General features: G+C 38.2%; 1 protein-coding gene across 3 annotated transcripts in view; it reads left to right on the top strand.

The window, feature by feature from the left end:
• prkar1b (protein kinase, cAMP-dependent, regulatory, type I, beta) overlaps nt 1–18,412 on the top strand; it is a 72,632-nt gene extending 54,220 nt beyond the window's left edge. For all 3 annotated transcript variants that reach the window (XM_088342852.1, XM_088342873.1, XM_088342863.1), the window contains 5 exons: nt 2,489–2,647; nt 6,528–6,588; nt 9,769–9,890; nt 15,564–15,645; nt 17,634–18,412. In XM_088342852.1, the coding sequence (XP_088198978.1) occupies nt 2,489–2,647; nt 6,528–6,588; nt 9,769–9,890; nt 15,564–15,645; nt 17,634–17,806 (597 nt within the window). In that variant the 3' untranslated portion in view covers nt 17,807–18,412. The remainder of the gene's footprint in view (nt 1–2,488; nt 2,648–6,527; nt 6,589–9,768; nt 9,891–15,563; nt 15,646–17,633) is intronic.
• Nucleotides 18,413–19,133: the final 721 nt, after the last annotated feature.

Consider the following 19,133-nt stretch of genomic DNA (forward strand, 5'->3'; position numbering starts at 1 on the left):
GCGCAAATACACTGAGCAGACATGATGACTTGATAGAAACAATGTACGCCGGAACTTCCAATGTGGAACACCCTAAAAGTTAAACAAAACTAATTTAAACCAGGAAAAATATTTCCTAAATGAGCTCAAAAACCCCATCATGACTCAGAATGTATGAGCACCCCCTTTTTCACATCAATGGTGTAGTCCTTGTCTCTGGGCTTCCAAGTGCTTCGTTGTCTGTAAAGAAATAAAATTAATTTACTTTTGCAGTCATTAGGAATGGAGCAAATGTAAAATTAGTCGAAAGTTAGCAAATGTCACAGAACAAAGCAAAATGTTAGCCTTGTTTATATAATATGAAGACATACCAGACAACCTTCACGTTTTACTTGTATTTTAGATGTTTTTTGATCATTTCAAATCGTGTACGCCATATAACAATTTTTTTCACAGGATTTTTTTTTAAATTACTTAATTTAAAATGTACTGATACATATAATAAGCAACACTAAATTTACTGCTAGTGGGGAAATAACTAAGATGTTCTAAAATAATTGTTTGTAGTGTTTTGGGGGGGGTAAATCAACTTATTCTACATTGAATTACTTTGATTTCTATTCAACATAGTTTGTCCAGCTGTGAGTTAACGGGTGCCGCGTTATGTTTTTAAAGTTTATTATCGCCTAATAAGGGGAATTGCAATCTTTAATAAGGGGAGCTACTGGTACAGGATGTGAAGATTTCAATTCACAGAATTTTTTGCACTTAAATTGTTTTTGGATTTATGTTGTGCTTTTTTAAATTTACTATATAACCTTTTTACTGACATTAGCTTTTCTTTTGCAGGAGCAAGCAATTTCATTTTCATGTTTTTTTTTTTCAGCAGTGATGGCATTCGGGAACACAATAAGATAATTACTTAAGAAGGAAAACAAATTTGACCGCAGCTGACTTGACTTGACTGATGAAAATGCATGCCCTGTCTGTGGGAGCACCACCAACCACACCTAACATTTTTTAACATAATTTCCACTACTAATTCAGATTAATCCAATTAAATAATTCCATTCACTGCATATTTACCTTTCCCCTCTAACTCCTGCCAAATATGGATAGCTGTTTTTGTAACTGTATTTTGGTCAGAAAACTACTAACACCATACTTGCCTGAAATCAATCTGACATAACCACATTCACAGCATGGGCTCGGCACAGTATGGCACGCGCGGTGTGGTGCGTGTTTATACCGTTACATATCGCCGTATTCCGCTCCATGTGCGGCAATACTTAAACATGGCACTGCTTTTGCTCGTCTTTGGGCCGCATGTTAAGGAAGCAGATTGACCCACAACCAAGAAGAGTCCCATACACCCAGGTCCTCCAGTAGACTTTTCTGCCGGTGTCAGTCAGCAGTAGAGGTAGCGTCAGGCCCCCCACTGTAAGTGAACAAGATAGGGCATAGTCCTTTTTTTCATTCATTTTATATTTCCATGTTAAGGTGTACGTGAATCAGCGAGTGAATGACTTTATACTGTCTGCGGTGGTAAAGACCCGCTTGTTATGTCAACCCTTATTTTGAGAATGTGTTCACATTTGAATGAAGATCTTCAAAAAAAAGAGGCTCCTACAATAGAAGAAAGCTGGGATGAAAAGTGCATTTATGAGTTGACAAGCAGGATGGAGGACCTTTTAAAGGGTCTCATCTGATGGCTTAACAGGGATCAAATACTTAAGGACAAGCCAAGAAAGCGTATCACATTGCCTGGAAACTTAGAAGGCCTTTGGTGGTAGATGAACATAACCACACACAGATAATTTTATCTATCTATCTACCTTGGTCATATCCCTCAAGAGGGGTGACCGACAGCTAGACAAACACATACAATAACAACGAAAATAGAAAATTATAAATTAAAATAAAAAAGGGGAAAAAACAGCAAAAAATAACAACACAAACATTTTTGGACCGTGGCCAACCCAAATGCCCAAACTTCCAAACAAGTTAGGCACCTCGACTCCTAAGTTGGTTATGCTTTCGTCCCTCCAGACAAAACGGGACACAAGAAAGCGGCCATGTCACTCGGGTCAGGGTGACACAACACACTCTTTTGTTCAACAGCAGGACCCGACAGCTTTCACTGGTTTACCCCCGCCGCATCATACAGGTGCCCTGCCCATCCCTTAGAGCGTTTCCAAACATTCCACTATCCTTACTTTTTTGGTTGGAAATACTCCAGAATATGCATACCAAAATCGTGAAAAACATAATATTTTAATCAAACAGCAAAACAACAATTAATCTGAGTAAAGTTAAACTGTAAACATGTTTCTACTTATATATCTGAATGGGTGAAATGGCTGGGCATACGTGATCTGGACAATCACCGAAAAATATACATCCATTATCACCCGGACGGGGTGAGGATAGATTTTCGGAGTGTGACAACTGTTTGGTTTATGAGCCAGTGTGTTGTTTAATCTATTTTTTAAACAATTTTCATCAACAGGTTTACGTGAACGGCGAATGGGTGACCAACATTGGAGAGGGCGGCAGTTTTGGCGAGCTGGCCCTTATTTATGGCACGCCCAGAGCCGCAACAGTGAAGGCCAAAACGGATCTTAAACTATGGGGAATTGACCGGGACAGCTACCGTCGCATCCTCATGGTAATGCTGCACACCCGCTTGCCACTTTTCCCTCCTTAAGCAGTCCAAAATTATGCCCTGCAGGTTTGGGTGGATTACTACTGCCGCATAAAGTTTATTTCTGCTGTCATAAAACTTCTGGTCCAAGATGTATTAAACAAATTGCTTTCCCACTCCTCAGAGAAGATGCTACAAGGTTTCAGGTTTTATATGAGGTCTGTTTATTATTATTCATTAGGATTAGCTTATTCAACCAGCGGGTGAGCTTTTCATAGCGCAGTTCTCACTGACTCAGTAAAGTTTGCTTGTATGGCTTCTGTCAGTACCCGACCGACACTTGCCAGACGGAGCACAAATTAAGTGGAAAAGTAATACCAGCTGTAATGACTTCACTTTTTTTGTCAATTGTAGGCACCCAGTGTTATTCGAAGTATGGTTTTCATGCTTGTGTCTTTGTTTGCGGGTGGGCTGTTTGCCTGAATTAATTTAAGGCCTCTCATTGGTCCGAATACAACAGAATTGTGCAATCTGATCACGTTTTATCTCAATCTGATTACATGATCAAATGAAGGGGGGGGCGGAGAAAATAGATAACAGAGGCTGAGCTCATGCACCATTTTTTTACTTCAGGAATGATGTAATAATAGTCTGAAAAATAGTCTGTGTAATAACCTGTGCAGCCCTTTGAGACTGTGATTAAGGGCTACACAAATAAAAATGACTTGACTTGACTTCTTTGAATGATGGAATTAGTTTTTTCAATATAATGTACCATAATCACTTACTTCACAGCACACAAAGCAAGCTTAGTTGTGTTTGGTCATTCCACTGAAAAGAATATTTGAATTTGAAACAATTTCCTTCTCACTTTCCAAAAGGTGACCCCTTCGAAGAATCGATGGTTTATTGGGCTGTGGTTTATTTGTCACCAACACACACATTGCTAATGGAATAATGTCTTATTCGCTTGTTGAACTGACACCATTTTTACTTAAAATTCTACCGCCTCTTATTTACCTTTCAAACACCTGCCTCATGAGCAATGAAAATGTGTGTCAGTTACTTTGTAATTATTTATGATCAGGATATTTTGCAGTTGGTTTTGGTCCACTTTGCCCTCTTGTGTCATCGCTTCACGTAAGCCACATTATCCCAGCTTACCTTTTTTTCCATCAAAAGTTTTCCCATTCCTTCATTCTGCGTTTCCTTCCACTCAAGTGAAATTCCACTCAGCAAATCTGTTTGTAATTATTCTCAATTTTGTCCAAAGCACTATTTATTTAATGTTTGGTATTCTGCCAATGCCTCAGAGTGAAAATCAATGCACAATATGTGCGGTTTAATGGCAGCCATCAAAGGTTGGACCTCCTCGATGGTATTTGAATGGAAATGTTAGGCACACAGTAGTAAGTCTGTGACAGTATTATTGTATATTCCTTATTGGAAAAAATAATTACAATACTCATAAATAACTTTGCTTTATGTTTTCCAGTCTAACCCTTTAGCTCCCATGGAGAATGTAGGCAATCTCTAAAGGGATATTTATGCTCATGGCTTGTGCTGAAATAACTACATTAAATAAGATTTTAAGATATTGCAGCTAGAATGCCTATGAACTGAGTACACACACCAAATATCACTGGATCTGCACCTGCCTGGAAAGCCGGGCAATAAAGATGAGGAGCAGTGATGCTTGACTGGACTAGACTGGGCGAAAGATAAAAGTGATGGCCATAAACGGAAGGGGTTTAGCTTGGCTTTTTGCCACACCTCAACTCTTTGACGAGTATACCTCAAAGAGGAAATCCTGACATGTACTTGGATTGTCTTTAACTGCATGGGCAGTTGAGAGGAAGAACCTCATGAGATTGTTTTATGGTTAGGTCTGTTCTCAGGACAATTTCCTCAAAATATGGGTTATCCCTCTGATGAATTGTTTGGGACAAATTATTATTATTTTTTAAAACGTACGAACACATCCTTCTAGTAGATACATTTTTCCCTTTTCAAAGTAAATCCAATTCTAGTAAGTTGAATCTTGCAAGCTTTTTGTAAGCGTTGTTTTTTTTCTTTCGTTTTTTTGTTTTTCTGTGGAAACTGCACAGATTGTTTTCTATTTATCAAGTCATCTGAGCTCATCTTGCTTCCCTTACCAGAAGTCAGACTTTAATGTCTTTAACATTTCTCTTTCACTAAAGATGTTATCCTACCTACTGACATTGAAGATGGATGCATTAATGCTGTACTTTTTGGTGACCAGCAGTTATCAGTCTTAGAAAAGGAAGATAATCATAATCCATCATATTTTTTATTAACCTAAAATTCTGGTAAAATGTGAAATCCACTGCGTGGGTTTTTAATATGCCATTGGTTCAAACTCAGATTTATTAATGCATATGAACATAAAGACTTACACGATAACTCGTTCTCAAATGGGAAAATGAGCTAATGCCAGCCAATTTGCCCCATTTTTACTCATTTTTGAAGGCCTACGGAACATTTTGTTCTGTAGCTATACAGGAATAGGACATATCAAAGGAAAGCTTCAACGATTATTGTGTACTAGAAAAAAGTATGCTTCAAGTCAAAAATTGCAAAGGGCACTTATTGTTGGCTTGCTTCTCAATGCTGGGTATAGGAAGCAAAACTAGGAAGTGAGGGCTTCCTTAGTATGTTGACAAAGATCTGATCAAAGCCATTTCTGCCATCTAATGGTGATTTTTTTATCCTGAACTAATTCCTCAAAGCTTGATACTTGATACTACCTTTTTATAATAGTTTTTTTTAAATACAACCAAAAACATATTTTTATGTTTTGGCACTCAGGGACAATGCTCCTGAAAACGTATTTACCGTAGAATCCAGATTATGGAGCGCCCCTAATTATAAGCCGCACCCAGTACATTTTTGAAGGAAAAACCATTCTGTACATACATAAGCCGCACCTGACTATAAGCCGCATGTGCCCACATTGAAACATGAGATATTTACAAAGAAATGCGGTACACAGAAAGAATTTTAATAATATGCGGTACCTTAACCCAATAACCCTTGTTGAATTTTTTTCTTTCACACTTCTCTTAGAAGTACTATTTAAGTCAAGTCACATTTCAAGTCAAGTCACATTTATTTAACTTGTGAAGCCCTTAGAGACTAATTGTGATTAAGGGCTATACAAAATAAAAATGACTTGACTTGACTTGATTTATATAGCCCTTAATCACAAAAATGTCTCAAAGGACTGCACAGGATTACAATTACAAAATTACACAATTACCTGATCTTAAACCATTGTGACCAAATGAGGGGAGCGAGTTAGGGAAAGGTGTCTTCTGGGTTTAAACTTGTCAGGATGCTCACGGAAGGGGAAATCCCCTGCATGGTGGGTGGGATGGGCCCCACACATATGCACACACAAGTGCACTCACACAAAACACTGCTAAAACACCCGTCACTCACATGACCACATAAAGGTACCTGCACTTCTATTAATATTATTTTTTCCAGTATTTTACTACCCTGATTGTGTCATTGTCCTCATGTAAACATACATTCAGTCACCTTTTTTTTAACTTTGGAGGAGAGGGGCACGTTACGCGAACCATATATGGTGAGACTTGATGACATGCAATATGCAATAGAAGATAAAGCAATTTTTAGCATGCTTTATGAGCTGCGTGGAAAAATAAATATTCCATTGTAAATGAGAGGAGGACTCCCTTTCATCTAGAAATATATCTTTAACTTCAACAACCACAGCTTCATCCTTGCTAAAAAGGTATTGGCCTAAATGCAAAACTTCAGCTGAAGTCATGAGCTGTACAACATGATGCATCAATCAATTGCGTCACAGATATTGGTTGATTGCAATGTCCATGCTCACTCCTTTTTGTTTTTACAGGGAAGCACTTTAAGGAAGCGAAAGATGTATGAAGAGTTCCTCAGCAAGGTCTCCATCCTTGGTAAGTGTTTGCTCAGCGTGTGCTATCCAGTATATCATGTCATGCAGCTGCTGTGTGCGTTTACATGTTTTCCTTAGCTGTGTCTGCACTATTCTACTGCAATAATGTTACAGATGGCAGGCAATTTCAAGTGGCCAGTGCACTTTATGTTTTGGTTCTAACATACAAATTACATTAGTACCCATTTTATCCACCTATTCATATACAATAATCCCTTGTATTTGCGGGAGTTGCATCCCATAAAAATGACGCAATGGTCAAAAGCCGCATAGTTGAAGCATGTATTTATTTATTAGATATTTTCAATATATAAAATATACAATTGTAACACAAGAAAAACTATAGATCTACAAATAAAAACACTGAAGACAGAATTGCATTTTGGTGTATGGTCTCTATTGTCATTATACAGTACAACAAAATTGAAGGGGTTTTCCTCTCAGTGTAAGAAGCGATGTAAAGAGTGGCCAGTTAAGCTGCACACTAGCATTCGGGATCCTTGGGAAGAGATAGGTGTCTGTGATGATTGAAATACAAGAGTCACAAATGTAGCAGTTTTCCATGAATTGTAGCTTCAGGTCATCCCTTTCATGGGTAATGGGTCTAGCGTTGTTGAGAAACAGTCTCACCAGGGGTGGCTTGTAAGAGTTGTTACATAGCCGCTGGAGATCAGCATCTCTTTGCGCTCTTCTGACTTCCCTCAGAGCCTGATTTAATCAATGAATTTGGTTTACTAGCTGTGGCAGTGCTTCACCTTTTTTTTTTTTTTTTTTTTTTTTTTTTTTTTTTTTTTTTTTTTTTGTGGCCACACTGACTTGTGTGCCTGCTTGGTTGTTTGACTGACAGCATATACCAGCCTATTGCAGATGCGCACACAGAGAGTCAAACAAACGCAGCCCTCCGCAACCTGCCACTTTGATAGCATTTGCTGTATGTTGTCTGCTAGAAAACAATAAACAATACAAATCTGCTAAATATCAAAATCTTAAAGTAAACTGATACAGTGAGAAATTACTGTTTTAAAATGCTAGTATATGGAATATTCATAATATACATTGCTTCTAACTTATATTTTAAATTATGAACAAAAAATAAATATACTCCTACCCCAATTTACACAGATTGTTTTGTTTGAAATTAGGTTTAATTTGGACTTTGAATAGGAATTACAATTGGATAAAAATTCTGGTCCCCTTTCACCTGATCATCTTGCACAGTGCTAATGCTGTAAACACCTACTCAATTCGAGTCTTTGTACATCCCTGCAAGATCCCCTATTCTTTTTTTTTTGGCCTCTTTTCTTCTTTTACTTGTTGAGACTCGTTTCTCCTGCGCCAAAGTGCTTTGACACTTGTCAATCCTCTTTCTACTGCTGGACTTCAAGGAGGGGCAGGGGGTGCTGATGGTTTGGTTTACCTTAGATTTTTCAGATAGCCACAAAACTGGGTATTACCCTTTGATGTTTCAGGGCAAAGTGGTTCGTAGGTTGACCTGAGTTTGTGCTACATGTGCTTCGTCACACGCAAACACACACAGACAATGCTGCTGTCGTCCCGACAGGCAATTCCCCGTGCTCGTACCATGTTGGGGCTGGTGCGACTGTGCGTGAAATGTTGGTTCTTTTAGTCACCACATTTGCGTATCGTATTACCTCAAGGCTGTTAAGGGACCCCGCTAGCCAGACGCAAGACATTCATCTGGGGCCTTGCAGACGCCGCGGCCCCACTTGAGGGGACACTGGACACCTTCAAGCTTACCAAACTTCACCTGCACAATCAAAATTGCACATGCACACGCACATGTATCACTTACCGTGTACCATAGTGTGGACAAAAGATTGGGCTCTACTTTTGGACCTTTATATTGAAGGCCAACACTAATTCTTTGATTAGGCAACAATCTTTTGAGAACCAGAGAGGCTTGTGTTGGAAACCTTCCTTCAGAAACTCGGTTGGTGGGGTATTGGAACTCCTTACAGACACACTACAGAACTTTACTTTATCATTATTTGAATACAGCCCATGTAATAGTGTTGCAATATCCATGAAATAATTGTATAAATGAAATAAATCACATGTGGCTTTAAAATTGTGGAATCAAAAGCTGCTGGTGTGTCTGCCCCTAGGTCAACTGTCAATCAAATACACTTCTAGCTTTCATATCCCACGCGCCACCACAGGTTGAGGAAAAAAATGTATCTGCCTAAAGCTTACAGTAGGCTTAATAAATCCATCATACCTGTCGAGTGGTGTTTCCATTTAGTAGCAGAGCACTCTGTAAGCACTTCAGCATTCCCAATTAATGTGGCCTGGAACCTTTAACAAGGCACTTTTAATCGGCCACTCTACACCATGAAAATACCTTGGCCAAATATAGCAATCCATTTGATTGGTCTTTTTGAGTTGTTTTGTACAAATTGTATGAAAACGTTTCAGATTTTAGGTTGTAATGAACATAAAGGTCCTTTTTCTAGGTCGGTATTATTAATGTGGTTATTTCAAAGAAAATTGTCATAATTTCTGCTTTTTCCCCCAAACACCAAGTGGGGATTGCTTTTAAAAAGATTGACGTTTTTTTTCTAATCAAATTACCGAGATGCGGGTTAGCTAAAATCGGGGTAATGTGATCAAACTTTCTTGTCTTAGTTAAAATCCTCGCTGCTCATTTTGTGGGAGTTCAAAACAAAATCTGTTTTTTGAACATTTTCAAGTCAGACCCATTTACTTATCAAGAATAACAAGCATCAATCAATTTTTAAGGGGGTTGTTTTGTTTTTTAATTTTTGGTTTGTTCAAAACAACCCATTTTGGGAGGTTTGTTTGCAAAGCAACATGGCGTTGTGGGACAATGTTGACCTAAATGTCGTTGTTTTCACCCAATTTTTTTTAAAGCGCAGCACAAAACTTCATTTGAAACAGAAGATTTGAATGCAGACACAATCATGGAATATTGTTTTTCCCTGGTGTTTCTGCTGTTCTCAGCTTGCAGTGCCCACACCTTAAGCTAAAAGGAAAGCAGCATTTCCAGACCTACTGAATTATGGTTTCATGTGACTTCCGTTGAATAGTTTAAACACGTTTGAATTCAGTTAGTAGCTTTTTTAACGTGTTACTAGAGGGCCTTAAAATATGTTTGTTTTTGTCTTTTCCTCTTTATATAACCTTTTTTTCTCAATGGCAGAGTCTTTGGACAAATGGGAGCGCCTCACTGTGGCTGATGCACTTGAGCCAGTACAGTTTGAGGATGGAGAGAAGATCGTTGTACAGGGAGAGCCTGGGGATGACTTCTTCATCATCACAGAGGTAATGTCATACTTGAATGAATGAATGAATGAAAACTTTTATTTGGAACATAAAAATAAAAACAGGACAAAAACAATGAGTCAACAACAAAATAATGTCACACAACATGTTCGAAAAGGGGTAGTCAGAAGCAGATGCTTATTTTTCCTACCCCTTTATCTTCCCTATTAAATACATTTTATAGATAGCTCCTCTTGTGTCCAATACAACAAAATCTCATGGATATACTTATTACATAGGTCAGATATCAATAATTATAATAGTTACAATAATCACATATTTTTTACACTAATGTTCGCAATACCCATCCCTCAACGTCATAATGCGCATGATGTCACTGCGGCACCAGTGATAATAACAATAAAAATAAACACAATACTTATAACAGTTCTGATGTAATAATAGCAACAATAACAACAAGTTAACCATAGTTTGAAATGCAGTATTTCCAATCTCCCTCATATCCCATTTTCTTCATCCCTGTATTTCGCCAGTAATGTTTTTTTGTATTTAAATTTGAACACATGGATAGTTGGACATTGTTTGATCTAATTTTGCAAATTATTCCAAAGTGACTCCACACACAGACACACACATACTTTTCCTGGTGGTTCTCACCTTTGGGATTTTGAATTCACCACAGCCCCTCAAGTTATAATTTCCCTCTTTCCGAGTGAATAATTTTTGTAGGTTTTCTGGCATGTGTTTGATGTGTGTTTTCCAACTTAATTTATTGTCTATTATGACCCCTAAAAACTTAATTTCTGATACAATGTCTATTGCGACACCATCCATTTTTACTTCTAAATCTTGATTTGCCTTACGATTACCAAAGAATATTACTTTGGTTTTATTTAAATTTAAAGATAATTTATTAATATCCATCCATACTTTTAGGTTAATTAGTTCGCGAATAATACAGGTTACCAAATCAATATAATTATCATTTGAATAGAAAATGTTAGTGTCGTCTGCAAATATTACTATTTTCAATAGTTTTAAAACATTAACAATATCGTTAAATTATAAATTAAATAGCTTTGGTCCCAGGATAGAACCCTGTGGTACTCCACAATAGATGTCCAAATATTCAGATGAAAACTCTCCCATTTTTACATATTGCTTCCTCCCCGTCAAATAACTTTGAATCCATTGCAAAGCCACCCCTGATGCCATATCTTTCCAGTTTTTTTAATAGTATATTATGATTAATGGTATCAAATGCTTTTTTTAAGTCAATAAATACCCCGACTGCGTATCTCTTCTTTTCTATACTATGGGTGATTTCTTCTACTGCATCAATAATTGCCATTGTTGCTGATCTGTTTGCTCTAAATCATATTGACTTTCATTAATCAATTTATGTTTATCTACAAATTGTTCTAGTCTATTATTGAGATACCGGTCTATAGTTTGTAAAAATGTGCTTGTTCCCATTTTTGTATATTGGTATAACTTTTGCTATTTTCATTTGATTTGGAAATGTGCCTGTTAGAAATGATAGATTACAGATCTAGGTCAACGGTTTCACAATGCTATTTGTAATTTGCTTAATAAGTACCATATCGATGTCAAAACAATCCATAGACGTTTTGTTTTTACAGTTGTTAACCAAGTCTAAGATTTCTGATTCTGTAACCCCAGATAAAAACATGGTCTTGGAGTTCATTTTTTATCAGTGACTCAGATTGTTTACCACTGCACTCTGGGATATTTGTAGCAAGCTCTGGTCCAACATTTACAAAATAACTATTGAAATTCTCCACAACTTGATTTAAATTATCATTTTCACTGTTCTTATCAATAAAATAGTTTGGATATGCATTGCTTACATTCTTTCCTTTTATTATACTATTTAATATATCCCAAATACCTTTGATATTACTTTTGTTATGATGTAATAAATTGGTATAGTATAATTTCTTGCTTGCTCTTAATATTCCTGTCAATTTGTTTTTATACGTTTTATATCGGGATTCGGCTTCCTCAGTTCTTAGTTTAATAAATTTTCTATATAAGTTTTTTTTTTTCTTACAAGCATTATATAAACCCTTAGTTATCCATGGATGGTTTACAGATTTATTCTTAATATTAGTTTGTCTCATGTGGCAATTTTTGTTATACTTGTTGGTGAATATTTCCAAAAATATGTCAAACGCACGATCCACATCCTCTGTACCATATATAGCATTCCAGTTTTGTTTAACTAAGTCATCATAGAGTGATATAATAGTCTCTTCAGTTCTAACTCGTTTGTAAACATAATCCTTAATTGATTCTTGTCTAGTAACCTTTTCATCATACACTGTAAATACTGGTAGGTGATCAGAAAAAACATATTCAACAATAAGCGCCAAAACACTATTCATTTGTGGAGATTTCAACATCGATCTAATGAATCCAAACAAACATAAAAACATTGATTACTATATTAATATGATGTACAGTATGAGTTTGTACCCAACTATATTAAGGCCTAGTAGATTCACTTCACACAGTGCAACACTCATTGACAATATATTTACAAATAATATGGAATTTACAAACGTCAGCGGATTACTGGTTTGTGATATTTCTGATCACCTACCAGTATTTACAGTGTATGATGAAAAGGAGTGAGGGGCCTTTCCTGTTTCCCTGATCCTGGTGTTCTCTTTTTTGTCCTGTGTTTTATTCTTAACAGTATGTCAAATAAACCTTAAACTGAGATTCTTGCTCCCCCCTATCCGTACAAGAAACCGTGTTGTGCTAGGGCACAAGACGCAACACCATAATGGCCCCCTGCCTGTCATCCACACTCAAAATACTGAAGTCAAGAGGATCCTGTGCAGGGCAGCAGTGGATGAAATCAGGCGTTTTTTTATTTCTCCTTCTCAAAGCCACCTCTTGGTCTTTTTCACATTGTTGTGACGTGATTTCCATCTCCTCATGAGCCCCTCTGCCGTTTGGGGGTATTTGCCTGTTGTTTGTGGGAGCGGCGAGACGAAGCTTAGCCACAGAAAGAAAGATTTGTGAAAAATGCTGAGTGTTCTGTGGCCACAGTACATGGCTGCCCTTCTTTCTTTACCTGACACAACTCCCAATCTTGCAGTCTGCAAAGTTTTTGTTCTTATGAAATCAGGAGAATAAGCATAAACTTACAAAACTCCTTGCCCATGTGTTTATAATTCACTGCCACATATATATGCATCATCATTTTCTGTAAAAGTTATGGAAGCCTCTCACAACCCTTACAATTTGAGTGTCCATGAGTGTGTGCACTGCAAATTAGTTTGGGGTTTGGATGCAGATAAACGGTGAGCAATGCGTCTGCATAAAGCAGAAGAGTAAATATGCTGAGGGATCTGGAGAATTCGGACAGAGCACCATAAGAAGGAAGGAAAAGTTGTTGTAGGCAAGCACAACAATAAATTTAGCTTTTAAGACATGCTGAGCGAATTGTCTAACAATAACATCTAATTGCTTTGGGGATTTGAAAGTGGAATAAAAAACTTTGAAGCTTGTCAAATTTGGATTCATTCCTCATTTAATTTTGATCAAGTCCCGTTGCAATCTTTTTGGTGTTGAATCAGCCAAATACCTCCTCTCTTCCTCTAAAAATATTTGCCTTTTTCATGACGTTTGATCCCTTCCTGCTGTCCATCTTACATTTTTTGCTTCTAAGCTCTCTCGCTTCCTCAGCTTGTCCTTCAGCGCGGCAGAGCCTGATTTTCCCAGAGCCAGACGGCCTGCGATGGAATGTGCGTTGCTGATTTTCACACGGGGTCAGGAAACGCAACCTCCGGTGATGCAGACGAGAGAAATAGAGAGAAAGAGTGAGAGAGGGGAGGGAATGAGTCAAAGCAGACAAAAAAGACGATCGGGGAAGGATTGACTTGACTGGCAAGACATCTTCAGGGTCTTACACTCCAAATCTCTTTTTGAAGGCTGCACTCTTGAATCCTTTTCATCAAGTCTGATTTAGCCACTTTGTCCAATACCAGTGTCATTATGTTGAACATCTTCCATCTGTCAGCCCAAGGATTTTTATTGCTTTCATCAAATTCACGTTCAGCTCTTCCTTGTTAGTTATTTGAATTTCCTGAACCTTTGAGACTGCAGAGCAATGCCCTAATATATGCACACACTTCGTGGTTGTCATCTTTTTTAGAGACACTTGAAAATTGTGCACACAAAAGATAGGCTGAGCATATAAAGACATCAGGAAAATGCGAATCACCATGTGTTCATGTTTGTGAGTTAGGTTTCATTTACACCGTATAAGGGGTTGAGTTTTATGATCTAAAATAATCTTCCAAGACAAGGAGCATTTGTCGGATATAATGCAAGACTAGGGCCATTATTTTCTAAATCGGGGATTCGTGTTCAATTTATATACCGGGTGTTTTATGAGAATAGCACTCGATCTGAGATGCATCTTCTTGTCACAATAAAACGCACAATCATTAAATTGGACGAAAACAGACTACACACACTACACTACACTGCAAAAACAAAGTCAAAAAGATGGAAATAATATTTTAAAAAAATATTCAAATACACTAAAAAAATAGTGACAAATGTGTGTGCAGTAGAAGAATGCTCCCATACGTTTTTCTTTTTTTCTTTCTGTTTCTAAGACCAAGAGATTTACTTTTTGAATTAATTAAATGAATACAAAGTTTAAATCATTTTGGCAAATACAATAAATGGCAAACATTTTTGAAATTACACTTTTTGCTTAGAAATGGTCATTTCTGATAGTTTGATTTCTGTGTGGAAAAACCTTACTTTGGCACTTTGCTTTGTTTAATGCCACAAATTGTCCTGTCACAACCCTAAGACGATTTGAAGTTGGACACTTCTACCTTTTGACTTAGGTGCAATCGGTCTATTATTTTGCCTCGATGGGAACCTGGCACATTTTGGCTCCTCATTATGCTTCATTATATTCATATTTAGCATCACAAGCCTGCTCAGCAGAAGGATTATAGATAGTGGGTGCGTAACGGAGCCGTCAGGTTTGTTTTGGAACCCGCTTTTAATATTCCTTCTGACATTTTGGCTTCTTACAATTACGGAGATTTGATGTGAAACCCCAGACTTGACAAAATCCATGTCAAGAGCCTGTTTGCCAATGTTATGTTAGTGAAGGGGACACTTCTTGGAAGAGTTTGGGCCCAACAACAGCTGCGGGCTAGGCTTGATCTGGGCAGAGGCGATGGAAAACTGATTTGCGTTAAAAGTTTTAAATGTTTATGTGTGAGGTTGTGGGGGTCCGCTCTCCTTGGACGCCGTGGTGTTTTCCATGTTGTGTATGAGTCATCTGGTTTCGATGCTTGTACTTTATTTATGATACTACGGAGAAAAGAAAGCTGACTTCATCCAAATTGTCCTCCTTGCCTGAAATATCAGAGTGTCTGTTTGTCCGTCCACCTTCAGTGGAACAGGTGTCCGTTCCATTCAACAAGGACACACACACACACACACACACACAAAAAGAGCCAGATCCTGTGCACCTGTGTCTTATGAAGCAAAGGAATTTCTCTTATGCTTAATCCTCCTGAAGATTTTCAGCTCCATTCAGTAACTCCTCATGCCCCTCCCTCCCTTTTACTTTCTATCATTCCACACTTCCCCCTCTCCTGCTTTCTTCTTCATGTCAATTCACCTTCTTGTCTTTCCCTTCTGCAGGGCATAGCTTCTGTTCTGCAGCGCAGATCTGACAATGAGGAGTACGTGGAAGTGGGACGGCTCGGACCCTCCGATTACTTTGGTGAGTTGCTGGTGATTTATCAAGTTCCAGAAACACTTAGTGGCAGTTGATATTTATATCCATTTGGTATGATGATAAGACATGGTCAGACAGAAAATTAAATTGTTGTACTATAGGTCGCTCCGGAGTATAAGTTGCACCAGGCAAAAAATCCATAATTAAGAAGAAAAATCATATTTGAGGTGCAGTGGAGTATAAATTGTGGGAACTTTATTTGAAAAACCCAACACCGAAAAAAATGTCATCTTGAAAGGCAATTTAAAATAAAAGAACCATTGGCCGAATAAGTAGTACGGTAAGCAAATGTTACATGATTGACATGCCTGTTCGTTTCAGTAAAGATGTAACATATTATTCACATTACTATAGCATAAATAACATGCTTACCAAACTATCATTTTCACTCCAAATCACTAAATCCAATCCTCTATGTCACTGTAAACGATCCGCCTCTTCCGTCTTCCGGTTCTATGCCGTTTTCGTCACACTCATCGTCACTTCCGCTTTCTGCTTTTTGTCCGCATATTTCACCATTTGCAGCTTGTAATCTGCAAAATATGATTTTCATTTTGCTACCATTTTTGTTGGAAAAGATAGAGGAGTGTCATTTCGCCAAAGTAAATATTTTCAACTTGCTCAAAGGTGTTTAACAAAGTGAAAACTATCCGTGCATTTCTGTACCATTACATTTACAAAAATGAAATATGAAGTAATTTTAGAGACGTTTGCGCGAGTGACGTATGCTGCTGGGGAGGTGTATTAGGGGGCAATTTTTCGTCACAACACGAAAATATTGAAGTGATCAACACAGGCCTAGAGCGCCCTCTTGCGTTGTGACAGTAATATGTAAAATGATATACCCAATAATAATTGTCAATTATTTCACAGATAAGTCTCACCAGAGTATAAGTCGCCCCCCCGACCAAACTAAGAAAAAAATTTGCAACTTACACACTATGGTAAAGGTTGTACCAAAATGTGTTTTTAATGTATCATATTGTAACAAATGTAAAGAAAAGATAATAAATGAAATAAAATAAGGAAAGTTATTATTGTGAGACCGAGGTGGGTGAACTATGGGCTGGGAGTCACATATGCCCCATCAGGTATTTTGGTTTTTCACCAATAGCAGTATTGTCACACGTTGCTGATCGTAAATGCAATGATGAAGGTGCTGTATCTGAATCCGATAAGGAGGCTTCTCCTGCTACTGGTAACGCTGGAAACTAGTAATATCTGTTTCATTCCGGTGACCGAACCCCTACCCCCAAAGACAGCCTGGAGAAGGGATGGGCACCGTCAGACTACTTGCCGAAGACACAGGAAGTAGTGCCCCAACAACCCTAGTGGTTGATCAATGAATACGCAGTATGTGTGGTATCTGTAATATCTATAATGTGTTACATCTTTTTTATGGGTAATGGATCTGGCATTGGTGAGATACAGGCTCAGCAGGGGTAGCTTGTGGGGACTGTTTATAGCTTTGCAGTAAGACAAAACTGCCTCATCATTGTCCTCTCTCCTAATGCTGCCTCAGTCCCTTCCCTGACCAGATGAAAATCCACTCTTGATCACCATTTTTCTAACTTCTCGAAGTTCGATTTACTTGATTAATTTCTTTTCAATGCTAAGCCGTGCTTGGGTGTTTTTTAAACACATATATTTGTGCACCTGCCCCGCTGTTTGACGGCAAATAGAGCCTATTACTGTCACGCCCACACAACACACACACACATAAAACCTGCACCTTGTGAAAGCATTAACTGTGTTCTGCCTGCTCACAACACAATGCACGATACATTGATTTCAATGAGATTAAAGACAATACATTGTATTCCAAATACGTGAAGCCGTGAACCAGCAAAAACAAAAGCACGAAATAGCGAGGGAGGAATACTGAATATTTATGTACTGAGAGATTGATATTGTTATTTTAATTTGAATACGTAACATTGAAACGACAACCCAATTGTGTTGCGCCCTTTCAGGTGAGATCGCCCTGCTCCTCAACCGTCCCCGAGCGGCCACTGTCGTGGCCCGCGGCCCCCTCAAATGTGTCAAGCTGGATCGGCCCCGCTTCGAACGCGTGCTGGGTCCTTGCTCTGAGATCCTCAAGAGGAACATCCAGAGATACAACAGCTTCATCTCTCTCACCGTGTGATACTTCCTCACTCTGATACACAAACATCAAACAACACCCCCCCCCCCCCCCTCCCAAACAAAAGAAAGCGGCACCAGCAGGCACGCTTCACACACAATTTCTAGCGGCGGCGGGTAGGCGGCACGTTGACGATGGTACTCGAGCCCAGGATGCAGTTGTTCCATTTCCACAGACAGGTTGCTCATTCCTGCGCGTTCCGTCTTTTTCTATCTGTTTTCAGTTTTGTGGGTTGCTTTTTGATTTTGTGCACTTCTGAGCCTTGCTGTCTTCTAGCTTTATGTCCACATAACAACCAGAAGGTGTTTCCATAGTGTCTTGTCCTGGTTCAAATGCAGTGCAGCGCCTGCGCATGATGCATGGTAAGCAACAATTGGCACTTGTCATGCATTTGACACGGATTCATTTTGGAAGCCAATCTGAAGAAAATGTTTACTTGCTACTGAAATTAGTTCACATTGATTTGCTTTCTGCTTTGCCTTTGTGCTGACTTAATTGTTATTATTTTGTTTTTAGTGGACATAATAACTGTTATTCAAGTGTGCTTTTTCTGATGTGTTTGGCAGAAATGACAATTTTGACAATGTAATAAAAATCTACACACACCTGTTTAAATGGCAGGTTTTGAGAGAGAGAGAGAGAGAGAGAGAGAGAGAGAGAGAGAGAGAGAGAGAGAGAGAGAGAGAGAGAGAGAGAGAGAGAGAGAGAGAGAGAGAGAGAGAGAGAGAGAGAGAGAGAGAGAGGAGAGAGAGAGAGAGAGAGAGAGAGAGACTTTCTGAATCAGTGGTTTGCACAATTTGTTACATTACATTCAAACTCTTGTTGAATAAACTTAAATGTCATCGTTTAAAGTTACTCTGATTGCCCAATCCTTTTTGTACCATATACCGGTTTAATGTCTGACAATATTCTCGTGGCTACTCTACAATAGTTACCCTGTTACAGTTACTAGAAATTTGATTGCATTTGAATTACACTTTCTTTGGTTTCTGAAGGTTTTTTTAATCCCACCCAAGCAATTGCTTCAGAATCTATTATTACTAAGTAATGATAACTAGACAAAACGTAAATGAGTTAGTCACAAGAATTAAGATATTTGACTGGGGCTTTTTTGAATGAGAACCTGACACAATTTTTCAGGGTTGATATTAGCATCAGAAACAATTCAGCTGTTCTAATGTGTCCTACTGTCAATTGGTTCAAACTTGTGCATGTTAGAGTATTTCAATTGTTTAAAAAACATTATTAGTAGCGTCTTGTGAAATCTTGCTTGGTATTGGAACATGAGTGAGAAGACCTTTTATGCCGGCTGTGTATACTCACATTGCGT

Source organism: Urocampus carinirostris, chromosome 1, assembly GCF_059441175.1.
Source record: "Urocampus carinirostris isolate Australia breed hairy pipefish chromosome 1, RoL_Ucar_1.0, whole genome shotgun sequence".
NCBI lineage: Eukaryota > Metazoa > Chordata > Actinopteri > Syngnathiformes > Syngnathidae > Urocampus > Urocampus carinirostris.